This window comes from Atractosteus spatula, chromosome 4 (genome assembly GCF_055471065.1).
Source record: "Atractosteus spatula isolate fAtrSpa1 chromosome 4, fAtrSpa1.hap1, whole genome shotgun sequence".
NCBI classification, from domain to species: Eukaryota; Metazoa; Chordata; class Actinopteri; order Semionotiformes; family Lepisosteidae; genus Atractosteus; species Atractosteus spatula.
The window spans coordinates 50,958,962-50,984,387 of NC_142709.1; the positions used below are offsets into that span (position 1 = coordinate 50,958,962).

Consider the following 25,426-nt stretch of genomic DNA (forward strand, 5'->3'; position numbering starts at 1 on the left):
CACATTTTGACTCGATATGTCCAAATTTTCACAGGAAGATGTTTGGTTCCTGCTGTTTGTTGCTTTGTATTGTTCACCTAGATCAATTGAGTCGGAAAATGTAATAACGTGGAAATGGGAGCTACAACTTAACTGGGTATCTTTTTTTCAAATCTTTTTTCCCTGCTCTTTCCTCTTTCTTTTTACAAAAATTAAAAGTGGAGAAGCCCTAAAGGTTAACATTAATCTTCAAAGTTTAGCTTATAGACTCGAAGCTTGACGAATGAGGAAAGTTCTAAGATGTGCACATCATAACAGACAGCACGGCCTGGGAAAAATGTTCGGCTCTACCATTTGATAGATCTGGCATTTTGTCTTTGGGGTCACAAACAGACATAATTGCAGTTGGAATTCATAAAGGGCAAAGACTATTGAACAACTTTTACTCATTAATTAGAGCTATGCAAAAAGGTTAGAAAATGAGTCATCCAGTGCAACTGGACACTTCTGTTCTCCTGTATAAAATTAATATTTTTTTTCAAAGTTATGGTGTAGAAAAAAATCTTTTCCTGACCTGGTATTGCATGCAGGAATTATGTGGTTTTTTTAGTACTGGGTTAATCATATCAATGGATTAATTTTTATTAAATCATTAAATCAGTATTTAGAGAAAAATACGCTCTAGAAGATTTGACACCTTTTGTAATAAATAAGCATAACCGAATACACCAGATATTTTTCTTACATAGAAAAAGCTTATTTAAAAATAGGAATCAGCCTAATGATATCAGTCAAAAGGCCCATGCAACATTATCGCACCTCTTTAAAACTGTAATGTGATTTGAGCTAAACTGGTTGTTTTGTCATGCATTTGTTGATTTGTGGCTCAAAGTTATTAAGAGCAAAAGAGACCAAGGTTGGTATAGTTCAACTATACCATTGCCAAATGATATACTGTAGCCCATTTAAACTAGTGTATGTTTCTGAAATCAGTAGGTGAGACATTTATCCATGATCAACTGGTTGAATAAGAAAAAAACATTTTCATAACTAAAATTTTAAATTATACAATGGTAATAATTAGTGCTAAAATGCAATATGTACAGTGAAATCAGATTTTCAACAGGATGATTCTCAAATACAAAGCAAGCTTTGATCAATCACAAGAAATAAAAGTGCAGTGTGAATTCTGATGAGGGTTTGATACAGTGTTGGAACACAAGGGGAGATGGTATGGTCCTGATTTCTGCGTGTTCCACCACTGTGAGGCAGGGAAGTGAAGGAGTAATCATGGGAAAGAGGAGAAAGTGAGGGCATGACAAAATGTCAACAACCTGCGTGCACAACTGGCTGGCTAGTCATTGCAAACCCGGCTTGTTAACTGTCATCACGTCTTGGTTTGATTGATCTGTTTTTAAAATTCAGATGTTTTTGTGCATGGTCAAGGTTTTGACCTGACTTTATGCAACATTAACTCATACAGTATTTCTGATAAAAACAAGTGGATTCCACAGGTCTCCTAATAATATCTGATCACTGTCTCTTGAGCCATCACCAAAGCCTAGGACACACATCCCCAATGCATGGCATCATTTACTCTGCTTTTTATTTGGAAGCATGGCAAACAGTGGCACACTGATATGTCAAAACCCAAGTGCCAACTCTTGGTCCCAGGGAGGACCCACGGTATTCTGTTCTTTTTAGCATAAAAGAAAACAAATGTCCTAATAATAGTCTGGTCTCTAATTTTGGCCTCTGGTATTGATCTCTCATAAAAAGAAAACACAGCTGTATCCTGCAAATAATTGAAATGTGTGACATTTGTGAAAGGGATTAACAATTTGTTTTATCATTAGAAAATATGCATTCCAAAATGAAAGCAAAGATAGTGGGTTAATGTGAAAGTCTAAGGAAAGGAACAGGGAAAGTATTTTGTTTGGATCAAGATTAAGTACATGACAAGGAACAATTCAAGCAGTATTTTAGGATATCAAAAAATAGCTTAGAGTACTTGTCAGAGGTGAAAGAAAAGCTGACAATCGATGTCACATTGATTCACTGGTATTGGTTAAAAGCTAAGGTGTATGTCATGCAGCTGCTGAAAGTTTCTCTGGTAGAAATTTAGACACGGTGCTTTTAGACATGAAGCCAGGCTGCATTACATAGAAACCCATTATTTTAGAAAATTACACCAGGTGAAACAAAGTGATGAAACCTAACCCTTGTGTGTCTCGAGTCTACCCTCTTCTCTTACCACAATATACCTACTGTAACTCAAATATATTTTGATATATAAATTCAACAGCTAAACTATGTTTAATGCCCAGACTTTTAGATTTTCAATTCATTCAGATCTACAAAATTTGTCATGTACTGTAAATATACGATTTACTGGATACATACAGTATATAAGGTTTTGGTTAAAGCCCTTTCTTACCATGTAGGGCAATGCTAAGGTAATGCATAAGGGTTATAAAAGACATAAGGATGGAAATAGGTTATGATCAGGGTAAGTTCAGGATAAAGTCAAATTCTAATGTTGCACTTCCTCTGGCATATAAACTATGTATAAACATACCCTGGCTGCCCACAACTCTGTGGAAAACATTTTTAGCATCCTTTCCTCCACCTCTATTTCACCCTTGCAGCTGCCTCCCTTGGTCATTTCTTGTAACTGAGGGGGGATGTGACAACGTTGCCCTTCGGCCAGTGCTGTCATTTCCTCAGCCAGATGGATTAACACAAAAACACTTTCCTGAACTACTTTGTCACTTTTTACATGTACCATATTTTCTCAAACTGTGACCCATACCTAACAGAACACAAACCTGAAGCCTGAACCAAACCTGGCCTTTACCGTTTATTACCTCTTCTTACTCCGTATCTATCAGTGATTTAAAAATTTGAAACTAAGAGCAATCTGCCTCTGAAATACTCTTAACTGCAGATAAAATGAAGCCATAACGTTAACTGAAGTCTAAACTTAATGGGTGCTACCCCAAACTCCAACCTAACCCTAAGTAAACTCAAAATGCTACCCTCACCTTAAATGTCACTTGAGTCCTATAGTCAAATCACCCAAGTGTTGCTCTTGAGCAATCCAAATAATAATAATAATAATTGCTTACACTTATATAGCACTTTTCTGGATACTCCACTCAAAGCGCTTTACAGGTAATGGGGACTCCCCTCCACCACCACCACCAATGTGCAGCATCCACCTGGATGATGCGACGGCAGCCTTAGTGCGCCAGAACACTCACCACACATCAGCTATGAGTGGGGAGGAGAGCAGAGTAATGTAGCCAATTCATAGATGGGGATTATTAGGAGGCCATGATTGGTAAGGGCCAATGGGAAATTTGGCCAGGATGCCGGGGTTACACCCCTACTCTTTTCGGGGAACGCCCTGGGATTTTTAATGACCACAGACAGTCAGGACCTCGGTTTTATGTCTCATCCGAAGGAAGGCGCCTGTTTACAGTATAGTGTCCCCGTCACTATACTGGGGCATTAGGACCCACATGGACCGCAGGGTGAGCGCCCCCTGCTGGCCCCACTGACACCTCTTCCAGCAGCAACCTTAGTTTTTTCACAGGATGTCTCCCATCCAGGTACTGACCAGGCTCACACCTGCTTAGCTTCAGTGGGTTGCCAGTTGTGAGTTGCAGGGTGATATGGCTGCTGGAAATGAAACCTTAACACCAATGCTTCCTGTAACAATTGTCCTAATACAACCTAAACAAAATCTAGGACACAGTCTAACCTGATTTCTTAATGCAACCCATTTGAAACGTAGTCTACTGTCAGAAGCATAAGAGATTGAAGAATTCAATGCCACAGTTGCCCACATACACCTCGTTCACATTCTCATTAAAAACTATTTTTTTTCTCCATGTTTGCCTCTTTCCTGCCTTCAAAGAAACCATGGAAAAAGCAGTATGAAGCAATGCTCAGCAAACAGTACCCTGAAGTCATGATTCTGGTGGTATGGAATTAGACTTCATATTTTCTATGATCAATGTTGGGTCATAAGCAGCCAGTAGCTGTGCAGAGCTACAAAGGTCAAGTCTTCAAAGCTTCCAAAGGGAACATGGAATTATGCTAATTCTGGTTCAAGGTTTCTCAACTTTGATGACTGCGATTGTCAGTTAAATGTAGTAATGCAAAAATGTCAGGCTTCAAAGGCGTAGTTTATATCACCTACATTTTCCCCATTTCCCCAAGTTTCGAGCTTGACAGTTTTCCTTTCTTTTGTGTTCAACAGGATTTGGTTTTCTCTCAGAATCCTATCTGCTACGCTTTCTAATTATGCCAATACAAATATCCTGTATAAATACATACTAGATGTGTAAAAGAAAATTCAGTAACATATGTACGTGTTACTTAAGAGTAAGTTTTTAGTTTCTAAATTGATATTTCACATCAGGGTGCAATACTAATTTGTTTAGTAAATTATCTGCTAGCCATCTCCCTTCTTATCAGTGATGTCCTTTCAGATTTTATTTTCCTACATAATTATTATTTCGTTTTATAAGATGTTGTGCAGATAACTTAGAATATAAAAAGACATTAAATTAATATATAAGGAGCCATTTGCAAAGGTATTGTAGGGTAAAACTAAATTAATTTAAAAAGTGAAAATAAGACCAGAACATACGGGTAATCCAACACAAGTGCTACACCAAACAAAACAGCATGAACTAAAACCAGTAATCCCAGCATTTAAACGCAGAAGGTAATTGCGTAGCATGTCCAGAAAAAGCAGCAGATAGGCAGAAAAGTAATGCTCTAGCACAGGCTTCACACTATAGTCCATTTTATTTTTCTATTTTCTCCATTCTGTTCCACCATATTGAGTCTGACATGCTGGCCAAAATGATTCCAGCCACAGTGCCATCTTTTGCCCAGATTGAAGCTCACTTCATCGAAATAGAGGTGGTCGACAGTAGTATGAAAAAGTCTATCCTTCTCTGAAAACAAATGGGGTTCTGTGGTCACCCTCCCATTAGGCTGTGGAACATGGCTGTAAAATATGTCGGCTTACCTGTCTCTTTTCAAAACAGGTCCAGTTGTGGTTGTACTGATGGCATAACCTCTTGATTGAAATGCAGTAGTGTCTAATAATCTTTAGACGAATATCCCTCTCAGCCAGCAAAATTTATCCTCTGGCCATTAAACACTTTCAACATTCATCAATAAAATACAGTAATTTCACACCATCACTACAGCAATATAAACATTATTTCAGAAATATATGCAATAGAACTTTTAGAAGCCCAGTATTGTACACTTGTGTTACCGATTCTTGGCCCAAAATGTTCTAGGAACTGAGGCTTGTTCTAACCTCTTCAGATTTAGTTGTACAGCACATTGTCAGAGCTCTATTAATAACATGGTTGATTACAGTTGCTCTGATTTCATTCAGGATAATGGTGTATATTTGTTGTTGACCTCGACCACAACCACATCCATATCCAACAACATCGTGTGTTTCATCCGTGAAGCAAAACTGCCACTGTTTCCGCACAGTCTGTCAGAGATGTAGTGACTGTCAATTCATTTTTTTTGGCCTCTCACATGTATTGAGCCCATGTGCAATAATGAGCCGCAATTATTACCAGACAATAAAATAATGAAGCATTTAGTATGGATAGAAATTATAACTGAAATACTAAGACAACAGCATTTAAAGAATTAATAGATAATGAACATTTCTGAGTTTTGAACATAAACATGATATACTGTCTTAAACATCAAATTGGTATGGTCATTTGAAAATCGCATTGAAGCAATTGTTTAAAAAAATGTAAACAGGATTTTAAATTGGATGCAGTTCACACACCAGCAAGGTTTTTCAAAGACATACTGTATATGATAAAAAAACAACAAAAATATTTTTGCTTCAGTCTTTTAGACTGCTGTGAGTTAACTCAACATATATTTACAGATATGTTGTAAAAAAATGTAGACCAAGCAATTAACTCTAGTGCTCATTGAGATCTCAGCTCTTTATAATGCATCTGCACAGAACATAAATGAAAAAATAAAATGAAGAAATGTTATTCCAGGTATATTATAGCATCAAAACCACACCAAATTGGTACACACAAAAAAAAACATCATATTAAAGTCACTGTTCTGTTTTAATCATACTTCATTAAAGGCTAAATCTCTGAAAAAGATAGTATTATAAGGTATTCATTAATCACATTTCTTTACATTGAGCGTATGTATGAATCCCCATTGTGAATGATAAGACTAACACTCTCTTTGCTGTCAGTGCAGGGATTTACTCATTGACATGCTCAAATTGCTGTGTTCTCACATTGCTGAGGGAAGAATTAAAGGAAGTTTTCAGCTTAAAGCAAAGAAAAATAATTATCTGTCCTTTTTCTTTTTCAGGGACATATCATAACTAACGCTTTAGTGCTTTTCTCACATTTCTGAACCTCAGTTTTCTAAGTACTAGGAATTGAGCTTTCACAGACTTCTACACTCCTTAAAATAAAGATATAAAATAAGAATCAAAGTACCTTTTTATTATTTCTGAGCTGAAAGGAGCCTCATAACCTTCTACCAGAAAATTACTTCTAATAGGCAGAGTGATGTAAATGAATGAAAAAGATGGAGAATTTGATTACACTAATTTCAAGACGAAAAGGAGGTGCAAAGTCTGCAAAGGAAAACTCGTGGGAAATAATCCATTCTGTGTCAAGAGAGAACATCTTGCGAATATTCCCCTGATACTTTCCACATCATGATGTTCTTATTTTCAAACTAACACCATAACTGTGTAGGTGAATATTATAAATGATAAAATGTGAGGATAAATGTGTAAAGTGAGGGAAAAAACAACAGGACACAATTTTTCTTTCTTTCTTTCACTGAGTCACAAATCAGGTTGCAAAAGGTACAGTTTTTGTGGGTAAACTAAATGAGAACAAACACGTTCTGTGCATTTCATGTATGCTATCAAAAACATTAATACACATTGAAATAATGAGTCACCTGGGTTCATGGAAATAATTTGGCACTGTACTGCTTTTTAATTGGAAATGAAGAATGCTCAACAAGACCTTCAAAGATTGGTGCAAAACAAATTGCCTCCACTCCATTGATAGTGGGGGGGGACTTCTTAGTATGGTGAATTGCCTTCCCAATGTGCAGTAGTAGCTCAATTACAAGAAAGCTCTGTAACATGTTCCTACAGAACAAAAAGACAGGACAAACAGACACGCTGGACAATTCTCCACTCAGTTAAATGAATGGCTCCAGGATGGTGATGTGCTGATGCTTTCAAGTGGATTGAAGACGTGCTCAAAAAGGCTTTAAGATCAGACACTATCAACTCCGTCCTGGTGAATCCTCCACCTCCTAGTTTTTGATCAGCTACGTTTAGAGAGGGTGAACCTTTTTATGCCACAAATAAAATTTGGACGAACAGCTACAGTACTTGAATGAAGAATGGATGGAATTTAGAATCCACAATGTATATTCCTCAACCTATTCAATAACAATCAGAGCTTTAGCTTTTAAATAGTCTCTCTTTAAAAGTTAAAGCTTGAATAGTGAGTGTTTTCAAAGTACATACACATCACAGACTCATTAGCAAAGTGAGCAAAGGTCTGAATTTCAAACATCCAAGTTTCATGGACAACAAACCCAACTACAATTAAATGAAATGGAAAAAATGAACTACTAAAGAAAGAATCTCATCTATGAGAGTATTCTGATAAGTACCAGGATGAAATTCTCCATCCTTAGTTACACCACTGAAGTCAGCTTAACCAGGTCAATGACAAAGCCTGTCAACATCAAATATGTTTTAGGATCTACACTGTGTACCACATTTGATTAGTGGAATGTTTAAGGATTTTGGAAGGTTTAAGATTGATTAGTGGAGTGTTTGAGTCACTTATTGTCATTGTCTCATGTCAGACACAATACAGAATTGATTGTGTGCAAACAAACAGAACCCTTTTTAAAATGTTATTAATTCTGCTGTGATTTAGTGGTCTGAAATGTTTAATTAACCGCTAACCTCCTTTTGCAAGGAGGCCAGTAAAATTCTTCATCATACATTGGAGCAATCAGAAATTGAATGTATGGAATTCCTAAAGCATGAAAAGCTTACAAATATCAAAACTTGAGCAGTATATATTCTACATCAAATACAAAGAAATGCAAAGCACTAGATCTGCCACAACTATTAGTATTAAAATCCTATATTCATTTGATAAATCAATGTGAATCCAATGAAAGGATGTTCATTATGTATTTACAACAAAAGATGAGTATCATAAGAATAATTAACATCTGGGTTGTATGCAGGTTTAGAGTGATATGTGAATATTTAGCTGGAAACAGGTTAGCTCAGTTGTAAGCTGGAAGACCAAACAGTTCTGGTTTAAAGTCCTCCATTGTCTTCAGGATTAAGGTAGCTTCTTTTGTCAGATCTGGGTTGAGGTTTTCATCAGGGATCATCACAACCTGCATTCCCGCAGACAGACCCGCAAGGACACCATTTGGAGCATCTTCAAACACCAGGCACTGTATTCAAGGAAAACACATGTTCAAGATTTATTAGAAAGCAAAGCATAGACTGTTTGTTTAAGTCTATAGATAAAAGGACATTAACCAATAGATAGATTCAAATATGTTCAAATGAGAACAAATGTTCAAATTACTCTGCATATGTCATGGTTTTTTTAGTTACGCAGTTTTCCAAAGATGTTTCTGGCTGTCTGTTCAAGGCCATGAAAATCAGTTGTATATGAAAAATAAATCTGCCCGCTGGTTGTAAGTAAAATAAGTGCATGGTGTCCTCTCTACAGATGGAAAATAAATGCTTTGTTTCATAAAATATTTGGTAATATTTGGCATCACAACTTAAATGTAGTTTTAAATAAACTTTGTAGAATGAGTACTTGATGTCTCCCTTTAGCGACACAAACAACTCATGCACGTGGTTTAGAAGTCTGCACAGGGAATGTTCAGTTCCATGTAGGTGGGATACTGAGTGCTTTAAAATCCATTTGAAGTACTGGTTTTTGAGTTTAGTCAATGAACTGCCAAGAGAAAGAGGTCTTTCAACAAAACCAATACAGAGGCTGAGTTTGATGGCATAGTTTAGGACAATTAAAATATAGAATAAGGAGTGCAAACAAATTAAAACTGTAATACTCAGGAGACCTACAGTTTTTTTGCAGAATAAAACACCTAAAGACTATTAACTATAAGAGTTAACAGTTATTTTACTCTAAAGCTTCAGTAGCTTTCTCATTGGATATTACTGCAAATCCTTCAAAACCCATGAACAGCACCAGAATAGTTTTATCTGTTTTTATCCATAATGGCATTTCACCGATATATAAAGCTGCTGATGCTAGTGTTCTTAGACAGAAGCTCAGTTAAAATACTGCTACATCTTAACAAACGTTTAACATAAATAATATCAATTTATAAATACAAGATTGCATGTAGCTATCCCATGAAGATTTCTTATAACGGAATGATAAAACAAAGCTCCTCTTCTGTGTTGGTTTCATTTACAAGTAAAAATTGAAATAATTAGTTTCAGTTAGGGGTTGTAGGTGGACCATGTCCAGGGTCCCCTTTTACCTTATTTTAAACCTCATTCTACATCCTGAAATCTTCATTAGAGTTTCTTTTGGACTCTCTATGAGGAAACAATATCCTGTCAAGAAGTTTAGATACCACAACACTTCTGACACTGTTATGTTTGGAACAATTGATGTCAAAAACAAGAAAGGCTTTGCCTTGGGGTTTTGTTGTTAACAATATACCTCGTTTATGGCATAAATCCAAGGCCTCTAAGGCCCTCAATGAGATTTCAAAGCTGCACAAGCACATCTCAGATATGCTTTGCCTTTAAAAAGGAAAAAAAAAAGTAGCTTTAAGGCTTCACAAAATGGCATTATCAGAGCTTTTCAGAAACCTTTTATATCCAGACAGCACAAAGAAATGTATTTGACTAGCCTGCCATGAAAGACCTAATTGACTTCCGTGATGTCACTAAGCTTGTTGTATGAGAGCAGATGATGATTACGGAAGGTAATACGCACAATGGAAAGGCTTAACTAATTCCCTTGAACTAGAAGCAATTAAAACTCTTAATTACTAAAGAAGCTAGGCAAATGACCCATAATTACTGTGGTTTTATTGTAAGAGAAAATAAATGCATCATGCTTATAGTCTTTTTTGTATTGACACCTACTTTGGAAGCAGCAAGCATTAATCTCAGGAAATTAAGAAGGGCTTTCATAAAATTCAACACCTCTGCACACATTTGCACAAATGTCACAAAACATCTTCACTGAATGTCAAAAGCCCCAGACAAAATGCTGCATTTTAAGTCTGTGTTATAAAACAGATTTCTATAGACAGATGTTATACATATGGCAAAGCCAATAAACTATATTTAAAAAGTCCAATAATGGTTGCTCAAATACTGTATGACATGACGACACGTTCTGGTCATTCCAGTGTGATGTTATCTACAAGCAACATTTTTTATTTATTTTGATATTTGCACTTGGACTTTGAAGTTGTACTGCAAGGGTACTCAACTCCTGAAGAGTTGCGTTTTCTGCAGATTGTTTTTCCACTTGAGTTCCTATCTACTTAGTTGATTGATAAAGAAGCAGAATTCCCTGTCATTCAGCACAAACCCTTTAGCCTATTAAGTAATCAAGGAACATTCAACCCTATAAGTATTCTGTTCTGTAGGTTATTTTGTACTGCACATAGCATGCTACAAATATAGTACATGCACCCTACCGTATACAAATTAGCAGAGAACAAAACGGATCAATTATGATTTACAGAAAAACAAGACAAAACAAATACAAATCACTCAATTCCACTAGAAGGAGAAGTTATTATGGACTATAAGACAACTGCTCAAAACCGTTAGGACCCAAAGTGCACTAGCATCTCCCAAAGCTCTGTGCATGCTATGCAAAAGGCTGTCCCACAAATTAACTGCAAAAAAATGCTTTTTAAATCAATCAAGTATATAATGAATATACATTTTATCATTTCAAACTATAAGACACCTATTAGATTGGAATGCCTGTCTGTACTGATTTCAACAATTGTATATTACAAAATGTGGAGCAAAAATAGATATATTTTAGACTTGTTTGCATGGATACAGTGACAATTATTGTTTTTTTCCTAGAGAATTATCAGGTTTATGGTTAATGGAATGGAATTATTTGGGGACTTTGTCCCCATAAAGTATGGTCAAAATATTTAAGGCCCAACATATATCTTTTACAAAATAAGTTCAAATATTTTCAATAGATCAATTGCTACTCTTTCATGTGCAGGACCTGTGTTATAAATAATGCCCATCATTTGCACGTGATATTAACTTGACCTGACAAAGGAAAAGTGGACCATTCTGAGCTGAAGGCGGACTTCAAATGTCAGGCAGCAGATTATTATTCCATACCCTGCAAGAATGTGACTAATACTCAAAACATTACTTCAAAGAACATAAAAAGTATCATTAAATATAGCAAGAGCAGCAGGAAAGCAAATCTCATTAAACTGCCTTTTTCTGTTACCGAACTGAAGTATACATATACAGCTAAAACCTTAGGCCTTAAAATATCTATTGATTCCCAAAACCTGAAATAATATCACACAAACTACAGTGGTTCTACAGTATATTACAAATGTATTTTGCTGCATCATTTATACTGGATCAAAAGATGATCTGGTTTATAATGTGAGTTATAATGTGAAAATATATAGCTAGAAAATGCTATAGATACAGCAGTGGAAACTATTGCGTGTTCTTAGGCTAATGGTTAAAATAAACCACAGAAACCAAAAACATAATTTATTGCAATAGATCTGCACCAGTATGATTATTCTATCCTGTGGAAATCTGTCCCTTTCCTCTTGTAAAGCTTGGATAAGCACATAGCCGTCCAGTGTTGTCTGAGCCTTCCAGCTCTTGTCACAAATGCAGTGTGTCATTCTGCACATCTAAGTGTCACTCATTGATGTCCATCAGGGTGGTCTACTAAAGATCTTGATTCATCCCTAAATTGCACTTGGCCCTACTACTGGAGAATCCACCTGAGGTTTCATTCCAACTTACTTATGCATGAAGGCATTGTTCTCTAAATATGTTTGGCTTATTGGTTCCTTATTGTGTTAGTCTTGAACAAGTTAAGTCTCACAAGTCTGACTTGTGCCCTATCAGCTCCCTCTCTAATGAATCAAATTCACTTGAGTGTATTGCGGTCACTTACAAATGATCAATTTATCACAGTGAAGACAAAAAAAGTTAATCAATATCCAAAATCTTCACACATTACTTTTCTAAAACATACATGAATTATAATAGTGATAAGTTTCTTCTGATGCTAATTATGCAACAACAGTATATATATATACACAATATATACTGTCTATACTGTACACCATAGAGGTGACTTTTTCTTATTCAAGTTAATTTTAAAAGAGTAATTGTCTACACTTCATTAGTAGAGGGCACTAGCTAATGAGTGCAAAGTCTGCTTTTGAAACAATGCCCTTGCATAGTCATTTAATCTCAAGTAATACTGTTAATGTGTATAAGATAATTTTGACATATCACAAAATATATATTTCTATATTCCTAAAAAAACTGATCAGTTTTTAAAAACACATTATAATTGTATACCCTTAGCCCAGAATTATGGGTTGGTGTCCCATCCAGGATGCAGTCCCACCTTGTAATTCCTGGATGGGCTTCAGGGATTTGTGATGAGCAACGTGAATGAATGGAATGGGCCGGGTCAATGTGGAATTTGGTGATTATGGTGATAGTATTTGTATTGATTTCCTGTTCTAAAGGGTAAATTAAATACACACTTTCATATATTTGTTATGAAATAAATCTGATCAAAGGACTTCATCTGTTGTGATGATATTCCTGAAATTGGATCAGTATTTAATGCAGTATCCTTTTGTATCTCCAACTATGGCTACATTGATTTTTCAATATACTGTATGCACATATTCAATACATATGCGTGTTACAGTTTTTATAGTGTTGTTCTGAAACTGAAGAATAAGACTGAACATCTTGATTTTCAACCTGATATTTTAAAGGCTTTCTTTTCGAATAATGTATAATATTCTTCATATAGTGTACATTCTCTGATTTGGGGGGAAAATTCAAAATGTATTTAAAATAGAAAATTTAGTATGTGAACTAATTGCAAATGTTTCTTAAAAAATGCCTAAACTGTCATATGCATTAATCCTAGCTTGAAGCAGTTTTATTGATTTTTCTCACAGTCATAAATTAATGTAAGAACATAAATCCCCAGACCTAGTGAAATATAGACAGGAGCTCTGAAGGAAAATACACTACAGTGAAGTGGAAGGAGACCAGAGAGCCAATTGCATCCCGCTCCTGGATCAAGACAAGAACATGTAATGTGAATCAGGTGATTCTGCTAAAATCACCAAGGAACTAAAATAAAAGGTACATTATAAAATCAGTTTTTTATAGAGGGAGAAGTGCAGTATTCTCCTTACTGGCACATTGTGTTATTCTCCATATGTTTCAGATGAAGTGAATTAGATACAAGCGTTATTTTAAAAAGTCCAAAATGAGAGGTGTGCCATACCTGTGACCTGAGAGGACTGGTGACTGGTGTGTTTATTACAGCTTTCATACCATCCAGCTGCTACCACTCTGGGGGACTGAAACACAGTAGATACTGTAGCTTCTGCCAACAGAAGCTTCATCACCCTAGTGAAGCACAGTGGGGCAAAACAATCATTTTCTCTCCTTTCTTATCTTTTGAAGGAACCACACTCCCCCATCATGATCAGAGTCCAAGTCTGAGAAGATTCCAACTGGACAATTTAGGATTGCAAGTTTTGCCTTTTTACCGCAAAGAAGTAGTGCTTCACTAGGTGAGCTAATAAAAAGCTTATGGTAGGATTTAAGAAAAGTATTACATATTTAACTAATGGAAATTATTTTAAACTTCACACATAATTATCAGCACTTGACTGTTTCATATTTCCTCTTGTTCAGGTAACAAAAAGGCAAGCCAGTCCTCACTCTCAGACATCAGCTACAATATCGTAACAGACGATATGATACAAAGTAATTATGTCTGAATTTTCTCAGAGCACAAATAAATATTAAAGAACAGATACAGAATGTGACACGGTTAAAGCACTGCTGACGAATTTTTATACATCCACACTGATCCACAAGCTTTGTCTCCTCATGAAAGCCATTTCCCCCTGTGACAAGTCTACCACTTTGATTCCTATGTGTTCTCTCAAGCTGTTCTTTTTTTCAAAATGTCCCTGGTTTAAATCCAGACACTTCTAACTGTTTCGGAACAGCAGACCAAAAGCTGTCAGGATCAACAGCAAAATGTCTCCCACACATCAGACAAGTTGGCTGTCAGTCACTCTTGCTGTGGTTCAGGAGATTTACACAGTTGGATGTCTGACAGGATCCTGCACCAGTTCATCCTTTTGTCCTTAACTGGAGATCAACTTGCAGCCCAGTACATTAAAATACATTTTTTTTCATGACAAAATTGTGCCTATGACTCTGAACAATGAACAATGAAAGCATACCCCAGGAACTTTTTAGCAGCTGGAATTTAATAGATGATTTCCTCAAAGAGAGGCAAAAACTGCTAATTCATCATTCTTACATGGCTCAAGTCGCAAAGGTACTTGCTTCGAGTTTATATTGAGCTTCAATGGTCAGATACCACTGACCTGAGCTTTGGAGAAGTCATCTGCAGACAGTGACAGCACATTCTGGGAATCTGGAACAAGCTACCCAGCCATGTCGTTGAAGTTGACATCCTGCCAAGTGGGCTAGATAGGCCTTGAAGCCTCCCCTCGTCAGACACATTTCTTATGTGACATCGCTATGCCCAAGCTGCAGTGCAAGGTGAGGTAGGCTGGAATTCCACACGCCATGCCAAGCAACAGTTACTCATGGGACCTGCATGGCCGATGTGAGCTAGCCCCAAACTTTTGATCATTCTAAATGATACAAAGTCCCCCTTTAAAAACACTTCAGAGATCACAGCATGTAAGTGGCAAACTGCTCGACTGTGTTAGTGCGGGAGAGTGCTGGTGTTATCCTTGCTCCTCTGCACGGCTGGGTGGGGAGCTGTTGTAGCAGTGAACAGAGTTCAGTAATGATTGGCAGATTCAAAATGAAAGAGAGGGTATAAAATTATAAAACAACTGGAAGTTTAAAATCACTATAGCAAAATGTCAAACATCTGTTATTAATAAATGTTATTATTAAGAACTGTGCAATTATTCTAAAACTTAAAGTAATTTATTACTGGGGAGAAACCTAAATATGTTATATAAGAGAAACAGAAAGACATCCAAATTATGAACTCCCCATAACTGATTCTGTTGTGTATTCAACTACTGTATATGCCACTATATTAATGGTATGAATAGTAGAGAAAAATAACTTAAAGTACCTGTGTTTTTTGCAAAATTGCATTATCATTACATTTTATTCATTAAAACAGATGCATCGTAGGGTAAAAAATGCAGAGATCAGTCTGAAAAAGAACTGGTGAAGATAAAAAAACATTATGCAGTGAACAGAGAAACTCACAGAAAACCAGAGACAGTGACAAATTATACACTATATCTTTTAACTGATCACTAAGCCCACGGCAAGCTGAAGAAGACATATAACCTTTTATCATCAATATAATGGAAAATCGTGTACTTCAGATGAAAAACTTAATTCACACAGGAGTAGCTTATTATTATGTAAAACACCTGGAGCTTTCTAATACTGTACAAATCAGAGGATGAATGCATTTAACATTGATGTCAGCCTTCAAAGTGCAAGGTTATGGTTGAAGTTATTGCTCTGCTGACATTAAGAAAGATATTAGAGTTTTTTAACACAAACCAATATGTCTAAACAGCAAAGGCAATGAATTTGAAGAGTATTATTTCACAAAAGTACACTAAGATCTATATAATAAGACCACTGAGCATTGCATTGCTCTTTTACCAACATGTCTGTGGCAGCACACCGCTCCCAAAGTCAACTTAAGCATCACAAAGACATGTAGCGCATATGTTCAGTTTCTTCAAAGCTGCTGAAAATATTCAACTTGGGTAGGATTCAAAGGTCTCAAAGAATATTGTACATTTAACAATGCTGTCACCTTTTTCTTTGACTGATACAGAATGTCACAGTGTGACATATGTAACTACAAAAAGTCACAACCCTACACGAAAATCTGTTAGTCTACTTAATTAAATAAAAATAATTAATTAATCTAAATTAATATTTATTTCTTCTTTCATCTAGACATCACTTTACTTTAAAGTGAAATAAATTTGCATGCCACATGATAAAGAGATCCATCTGCAGTATTTTAATATCCAGGTACAAGATGGCAAAAAATGCTCAGTATTAACAGGATACCTAAAGCGAAGACAAGGTTCTAAAATTGTACTACAAACATTTTGCACTGGAAACCACCTTTCTTAGAAGGTGCATGGAAAAAAAAAACTAGTCTCTAAAATCTAACAAAAAAGAATGCGTGGTCTAGTGATGAAAAACCTATCCTGTATACAGTTCAACTATACTTACCTAGATACAAAATTTTGTAAATTTCCTACAGAACTTTATATTACATTGTCCACATATCACTACTACAAACATTGAGTTTTCCCATAGAGAAAAGTCATGCCATTTTCAGTTTTAATTTTTTTTAAAATCTATTCTAATCTCTTTTCTGGTCTTCAGAAGTGAAAAGTGAGTTATTTTTACAAGTACTGTTTTATTAACTCAAGGTACTGGGCTTTCTTTTTCAAAACCTCAGTCACAAATGTCAGTAGAACACAAACTATTTATTAAGCACCCACATGCCTTTTTTTCTTGATGAACCACAATGACAGTGAAACACAGATAAAAAGAACACTGTAGTTGTATAAGTAATTTCATTAATGCTCATTAGCCTACAGGACAATATTATATCCAGTAGGCTAATGAATAAGACTGCAGACATGACAAGGCAAGCACCAAAAACATCCCTGTTATGCACTACAGGGTGAAATAGTGATTTTAAGAAGGCACAACACCATTATACCACCATGATATATCTGGAATTTGAAGGCTATAAGAGAGAACTGAATTTCTACTGAAAAAAGCAATGAAACAAGGAAAAGCAAATGTGTTTTTTAGAAGGAAAAAACTTTCTTTCAGCTCATTGGTGCATGAGATGTGTACCCGTAAATGTGTACAGTTAGCTCTCCAACTACATTAGTATTTATATTATATCTTCTGAATCATTTGAGCGAGAATTATTCAGAAGTCCAAATCAAAGCTATACAAGAACTCATATCACACACTTAATCCTCTTTAACTTTGTAATGCTTGTCATTTTTTATTTGTATGCGTGTACCAGGGAAAACAATGGAATACAGCCATGTTTCAGAGTTGTATTAGTCTCTTCCTGTAATTTTCACAGAATTACAATGGTTTTGTTTCAGCAGCTTTCCAGGCATGAAACAAAAACTAAGTGTTTCTTCTTGCTTCATGTTTAAAGTAAATCCAAAACAGCTTCTATCCTACGGAATTCCTCTAACAAGATAAAAACCATTTCTGAATGTCAAACAGTTTGAACTTAGACTTGGTTCTTTTTTGGTAATGTTTAAGGCACCAATCATTTCACATCGGAATGAAGCTACTTTAAGCCAATATAAGCCAACAACAACCTACTTTACAAACAGAATGTACAGTACTTAAGAAAATGAACTGCTCTGGAAGAATGCCTCTGTCGGAATTTGGCATCCTTTTGCAACAGAAGGAAGATACATGTTGATCTGGTAATTTTAGACACTCCTTCTGTTCCATTTAATGTATAGCATCCAAATTCTTCAGTGGTGTCTTACAGACCTACTGCACATGAAGCCTATGTAACTTGTGACACTCCTTAATCTGTTCTTTTAATTATGTAATAAAGTTAAAAAAATGAACAACCAACCCTCACACGTATTAGAGGAATAAATCAAGAACATCATTATTGGTGTTTAAGATATTTAAATTAAAAGGTGTGGTTTAATTTGATGATCATACAGAAAGCAAGAATCACTAACATTATCATGAAAGGGGTTGCACCATTAGAAACTATACATTCAAGAGTTCTGATTTTTAAAATCAGAATACTCCATTTATTCTAATTGACAAATGAAAAGATTATTTTGATATTTTAGGTATTTCCAAGAGTTTATAAGTTTTAAGAGGCACAGTGGTGCGGGGGTTAGCATTGCTGCCTTGCTTCTGAGAAAACTGGCCCTGGTGTGAGTGTGCGTGTCTGTGTCTGTGTGTTCCCTGTGATAGACTGGAGTCCTGCCCAGGGTGTGTCCCACCTTGCGCTCCTTGCTGGGACCCCAAGACCCTGTATTGCATAAAGCAGTTAGAAAACACATGGATAAATGAATGGATGGATAGTTGGATGGATATCTAAGAGTTTAGTTATGACATTCCCATAATTAAAGCCTCTACTACGCTTAAAGGCAAGGCTATGGGCCAAAACAACCAATGAAAACAGCCATGCATCTACTGTCACACTGCCAATACACTGTTCACAATGATTCACATGGCGAAAGCTTCCATTCTGTAACCAACAATGAGCCAACATTTATAGCCATTCTAAGAATCTAAACCGAACTGACACAGACCTCATAATGAAGCCATAATAAAATAACAACAAAGGATGTTTTTTACTGCAAAGGTCATGAGGAATTAAAAAAACATTTTTCAGGCTCGCCTTAATCGCTAGTAATGAATGCATTTTATAAATCTTTTTTCACAAATACAAGCACTGCTGGTTTTACAAAAATACATACTTTTTATAACTAAAATGGGAGAGAAAGCAAGATAATTATAATCTGTCTTACTGCATACACTTAATTTTTAACTCATCTGACTATTACCCATAGGTTATGCTAACCAGTTGGAGAATAGAGAATCATGATTAATTAGAGCCTAATTATTCCTTGCAACCACTTACACCAAAAAAACTGCTGCGGGTCTCTGAAGAAGTGAGCTACATTTTATCACAGAAACATTTTTTTTCCCTTCCGGTTGGTTACCATGATTAATAGTGATTATATTCATTGTGAATTCATTACAACAATTGCTAATTTAGCTCCAACAACCTGCAACATATGAATGAGGCTTATTAAGTAAAAGCTGCTGCTGGGTTCTCAGGAACGCCTGTCACGTTGAAGGGCAGAGGGCTGTGGAACGTAATTTATTATTCCGCAACACGTTTTGTCAAGTCCCTTAGCAGCTGGTTCATACTTTATCAAGACAAATGCAAGTCAAAATCAGGGTGCCCTAAAGAACAAGACCCTATTAGGCTATAATTCGCATCTTATAAGACAACCCTTACAAAAGAAACATCTTTGCCAAAATGCCTATATAAAATCTGCACAGCTGTGTTCAGTAATTAATGCTACAAGTATAAAATGCAATAACTTTAATTTTAGTTGTTACTGTTTAGCTACACTTGGGAAGTATCATACTATAATGTATTGTGTATAATGTAATGTGTTTGTCCAAGGTAGGTTGGTTAAATCAATGTTTTTGGGACATACATTATGCATTTCTCTTTGTTAAAAAACATTTCTTTTATGTTCATTCCAAGAATACCAAGATAAGACATTTTGTGCTCTAAAACTACCTTTTCTTAGATCACCTGTACTGAAAACAACATTGATATTTCTGATGATTTATTTTAAGTAAGCTGGTTTGAAACCAATGTGTTAGCTTTGAGATGCAATATCGTGTTTTCTTTAAACTGTGCCAGATTCTAATTTAAAAAATATTTTAAGGAAAAGGGTCCTAATCTATAAATTCTTAATGAAAATTCAAGGGCTGGGGATGTTCCCAGGATTAAATATTAAAAGAGTGTCTCGATGGCTAGGAGGTGAAACATTCACATAAAATGTACTAATAACAGGTATAGTTTACCTTATGTTTAAGCAGAAAAACAAAGACACTTTAATCAGCACAAAAATAAAGGTCTTATATGTCTGCAATTTTTGTAAACTTCACAATGCATTATAGACTGAAGAAAGCTTTACCTAAAAGCACTGGAAACCAACATTTGTGCTTATTTGAAAGATAAAAATAATAAAAGTCCAATAATTAAATTCGAAATCAAAAGCATCAGATACCTTCAGATTTGGTTTTGAAAGTTGTCACTAGGTATTGGACATTCAACTCCGAGTAAAATCCTGAATGTCCAAAAAGGACACAAAGTCACATGTTTCTGACTATTGCTGTGCTGATAGCTAGTACGATTATACTTTTTTCTTCCACCTTATGTGTTTGGCGTCTCTTACCTTTTCCGGGGAAGGTGGTGGGTTAAATCTTTCAGCACAGACCAGGAAAGCATCAGGATGTGGCTTGCCATTCTTTACTTGGGGGTCGTCTCCCAGCACAATGTGATTAAACAAATGAAAAAATTCTTTGTGTCTGCTTGTTTTCATTTCAAATGTCACTCTCGCAGAGCTGGTGCCGACAGCCATGGGAATGTGGTGTTTGTGCAGATGGTGGATCAGCTTTTCAGCTCCTGCACATAAGGAAGAGACTATCAATAAGAAACTGCACATTTGTACTCCAGGCACCCTGTGTCTATGTTATTGGTGTATGGCAGTTCCATATGGGTGGACTAGGAACTTTAGTCTGCAATAAAATATCCTAGCCTACACTTAAGTAGATAATTAATCAACCACCTCAAAAAGAGTTACAACGCGGCTCCGTTGAGAAACACATCCTAAAATTCCACAGAAAACTGTTATAAAATTCTCTTTACCACCTTAACATCTTGGCAAAGTTCTGAGCAACTGTACAGATTAAAAGGAATACAAATAACACAAATCAAAAACCAATGAGACAATGTACATCAGTATCAAACTATGAATATCAACATTGATTTCTCTCCTTTACCAACACTAAGAAATTAATGACAGTAAAAAGGAAGAGCCCTTGAAACTTCAAAGAGAATTGGAAAACATACTTTCCAAGGCTAAATAACAGCTCTGTGGGTCACCAAGATATTTTTTTAGCAGTGGCATAAATGGGTAGTAAAAGAGATGTGGAATAGGAGCATCCACCTCAGATTTACACACAAAAAAACAGTTTGTTTCTGAGACAAATAAATCAATTACTGTATATAATTTTTTTAAAGCAAATGTGCATTTTCCAGGTGTATTATATTCCACTTAGGGTACAGAAAGTAATTTCTGTACAATTAAGAGTTTCGCTTTTGCTAATGTCATAACAATTTTATTCCAAATCCAAAAATGTAAGTTGATATTTTTACAGAACAGAGGTTGATTAGGCACAGGATGACCTATTAAGGAAACATGAACATGTTTAGGCTTTTATGCATAGCAACAGTAAACCATCTATGCACTTAGAATTGCCTGTAAACCAAATAAAGGTACTTCTTAAGTAACTAAAAGTACCTAATTTCATATTCATATACGTTATGCATATGGATTGCATGTTTCTGGGAGAAACAATCTGCGGAGATTTGTACTGTGTTTCCTAACAAGGACTCTGTTTGCACTAGTGAATGTGCTGCTACTATACACAAGAGAGTCAAAATTGACTCAGCTGTAAGCTGTATGGGTACTTAATTCTGTTATGTAGCAAGCAAGGTTCATTCATGTAAAATGACCCCTTTTTGTACTGCAGAGTTTAGGATAGAAATGCGTATGCATTACTGTTTTCTTAATAATCTGCTTTATACACACAAAAAGCACAAATCAAATAAATAGTTTACAGGATTTCAAGAAGAAAAGTCAGTTTAAGCTAATGGCTGCCTTACAAAGCGGTCTCTCTCTTTTCTCATTATTAGAACCTTATTTTCAGTAACAAGGTCAGTCTAAGCATCTGCATAAAGAATTATAAAAGTTTTTTAGTGGACAGTAAAAAAATATTAAGACACTATACCCAAACTACTTCAAAGCAGAACTTGGAAAATTAAAATTTAAAGATGTGAACCTATCAGGACAATTCAGTTAAATCGTTAATCTCCCCTTAGAAATGTATCTTGTCTTTGTCTTGTATCAGTTATACATCTCTTATGGTAAAGTCAGCTTAAGCAAGTATTAAATATTGTGACTATGACCTTCATGCAGACAGCTCTAAACAAAACAACATTGCTTTTGCACTGGTTTCAAAATGTTGCGCAACAATAATACATATGATATGTATTATAAGGCTGACTAAAATTTAACACTGTGAAATAAAAGTGAAAAGTGTTACAAAACACAGTTTTGACCTAGGTATAACTTAACTGATTTAGTAAGTGCAATTTGGTTTTTCCATACAGGAAATGTAAATTTCCACATGAATGTAAACTTTTGAAGAAGGCTCCATGGCCGAAACGTTGTGTTTTCTTTCTTTTCTTTTCAGCATGGAATAAACCTAATATATGTATATACACACACAGCTAATAGTTTTTATAATATAATTACTATGATATATTACTATTAATATTATAATTAATATATACAATATTATACATTAATATTAATACTATAATGATATATATTATACACATTATAATATAATAATAGCTACTATGCATGCAGATAAGGTAGGCCTAGTAGTGATTAATATATGCGGCCCGCAAGACTTGCTTTTAGCCATGGTGGCAGCCCAGTTGATAAAAAGGTTGAGAACCACTGCCCTAAAGGGAAAAACAGAACATCAAGGTTGATCTGTAGATTCCTAATGGCTAGGAATCATGTGTCACATCCTTGCTGCTAGCATTAACATTTTGCAAGCTGTATTGTAAATAATGATATGTTCCCTAGCTAGAAGTAAAATTAGTCTTTGAGACATACACACACATAAAAAAATATAAAAAGAAGCTGAGCTGATCTGTTCTATGATCATTTACATTCAAATAAATAACTAATTACTCAATAAAGTTCACATTCTGCTTATCTACTTCTGGCCTCTGTATAGTGCTACAAAAGAGAAGGCTAGAAATGAGAGCACTGATTGCTGCACAATCAACATCAAACAGAAACAGCAGTATTTCAAATAATAAAGTAATAATAAAAGAACCTGGCATCAGTTGGGCTGAAGGAAATAATTTTTCTTGTTTTTTCTGACTTTCTTCTAAAAGTTCTTCAGCGGTCATTGGGAGCTCCAGGGAATCTCGGATTATTTTAGCAGCTTCTAATGCTTTCTTGCCCATTACTGAGGATTTAACTTCCCATGTATACTTCTTTCCAAAACGATCACAGATCTCCTGATATGAAACTGTATACAGTCTTTCTGTATCTGCAAAAAGAGATCAAAGGTAATATTTTGATTTTCTGCCTTTCAACCAGTTAATCAACCACATATTAAAATACTCAATGTTCTGTGGTTTTAAGCTAACCATAAACCTTACTGTTTTAATGCACATTGAAACAGTGAATTATATATATCAAAACACTATGAATTATTACACATTTTAAAATGAAATTTGTTATCATTACATTTAAATTAATTTCTCAGTCGATATACTGTACACCTCAACTTACACATTCACCAAGGAGGTTGCTTAAGGTTAGTTTATATTCTGAAAAAGGTTTTATTATCACCTAAATTGAAAAAAAATAACAAACTGGTAATCAAAAATAACCCAGCACTTATTAAAAAAAACAACAAGGTACTGTCGTTAATAAATGCTTTATTACTCTGACATTTTCTTCACATAAAAAAACCAAAATGTTAAATAAGCTGTAGGGAAAAAATACAAATAATAGATTTTATCCTGTGCTTGAAAAAGACAGAAAGGAACGAGTGGCATAAGCACTGAGAGTTGACTGACAATGACCGAGAAGCAAGATCACCAAAGGACAATGCAGGGGAAATATCTTTTTAAAATAATGAATGAAAAGGGCGGAACACTGTAGGAACAAGACAGCCAAGAAGGCAGTCAAACCGAAAGGAAACGGAGATGCTCTCAAATATAATAGAAGATAGTAGAATTTTTTTTTTTTAGATAAAGGGCTCTTCACAGCTCTACTAATTGGGTAATAACTGGGAGTTTTCAACGGTGTCTGCCGCTACGGGATGTGATATGTATGGACATGAGCACGTTCTTTGTGTGAAGTGTACACACACTTTATTAAAAATAAACTCTGATCAGCATTATTCTCTCTACGTATCATCCTTGAAGGACAGTTAAGAAAGAAGGTAACGAAAATCGTAACCAATAGTAACAGAAAAGAGAAAAGTTTTCTTTAGATGTCTTACTTATCCTGCTTAGGAAGGTGCTTTACATTTGCACAGTTTACAGTGCACTACATACTTACATTAAAGATATGTATTTCAAATCAGGAATATTAAAACCAAAACATATAATAGTCAGTTAAATAGTGTGTACAAACCCAGCAAGAGCCCGTCCATGTCGAAAATAACATGAGTTACGGGCTGAAATTTCATTACTGTATCTTCCATACTTCCGCTCAGTACTACTGAAAAATTACAGGAAGTCTACCTCAGTTTAAAGTTCCTTTTGCAGAACCGATGGCCTACTGAAAATAATTACATGATCACCGATATTTTTAAATAAATTTAACAAAATTTAAGTCCTTTTAAAAAACCTTTTAGACGTTAGAATAGTTATATATAGAGATATTAAATATTTAAAGGGGTAATGAACGCTGTAAATGTTTTATATTACAGTCACTCCGTTATTTTTATACTTGGCCTATCGTGGTGGCTGATGGGAAATGTAGTCCAAACAATCTGCGTCCACCACTGTCTTGGTAGCTTTAGCAGTATTTCTACTAACCTACTCGGAAATTGTCAGATTTGTTTTTTCTGATGGTGCTTGTTACGGAAAAAAAGTCTTAAGTAACGATCGCAACCTGTTGTTTTATAAATAACCTTATCTTTTCCACTAGAAAATAAGATAAATAATATTTCTTTAAATGTGAAATTGGAAAGTGATGTATAAATGAAAATAATGATAAGAATAATACAATAAACAAATCAATTATACATTTATAATAAATAAAATGTATAATGAATTAATAGTTTGTTTATAATAAATAATACATTTTTTAATGTATTATACATTTTATTTATTATAAATTTAAAAAATACACTTTAAATTACATGTATTATTTATTATAAACAAATTCATGCAGAATCATTGCATAATAAAACAAAATGTGTTTCGGTAAAAGACACCATAATTCCTTACTGCATATGCAACTTTTCTTTATGAGGTGATGGGCCTTAGTCGCTTTGTGATTTTTTGGTCCTGTTGTTCATATTTTAGGTCAATTTTTATTTTTGGACAGATATTAAAATTCCACTTTAGAATATCCATGAAAATGAAAAAAAATGAAA

At 35.1% G+C, this 25,426-nt stretch overlaps 1 protein-coding gene across 1 annotated transcript; it reads right to left on the reverse strand.

The window, feature by feature from the left end:
- Positions 1 to 6,847: 6,847 nt before the first annotated feature.
- pudp (pseudouridine 5'-phosphatase) lies at positions 6,848 to 24,554 on the reverse strand. Its single transcript, XM_088914547.1, has 4 exons — positions 24,457 to 24,554; positions 23,141 to 23,359; positions 20,398 to 20,627; positions 6,848 to 8,532 (listed from the first exon to the last, which is right to left on the reverse strand). Exons 1-4 carry the CDS (start codon positions 24,524 to 24,526, stop codon positions 8,356 to 8,358), a joined length of 696 nt encoding a protein of 231 aa, XP_088770673.1. The 5' UTR covers positions 24,527 to 24,554; the 3' UTR covers positions 6,848 to 8,355.
- Between the last annotated feature and the right edge of the window lie 872 nt (positions 24,555 to 25,426).

What these genes read in the sequence shown, in the direction of transcription:
- pudp (XM_088914547.1), bottom strand. Translation starts at nt 24,526, where the DNA reads ATGGAAGATACAGTAATGAAATTTCAGCCCGTAACTCATGTTATTTTC. An exon ending in CATGGACGGGCTCTTGCTGG is followed by an intron (nt 23,360 to 24,456) that starts GTTTGTACACAC and finishes CTCTTTTTGCAG; the next exon opens with ATACAGAAAGACTGTATACA. An exon ending in TTCAGCCCAACTGATGCCAG is followed by an intron (nt 20,628 to 23,140) that starts GTTCTTTTATTA and finishes CCTTATGTGCAG; the next exon opens with GAGCTGAAAAGCTGATCCAC.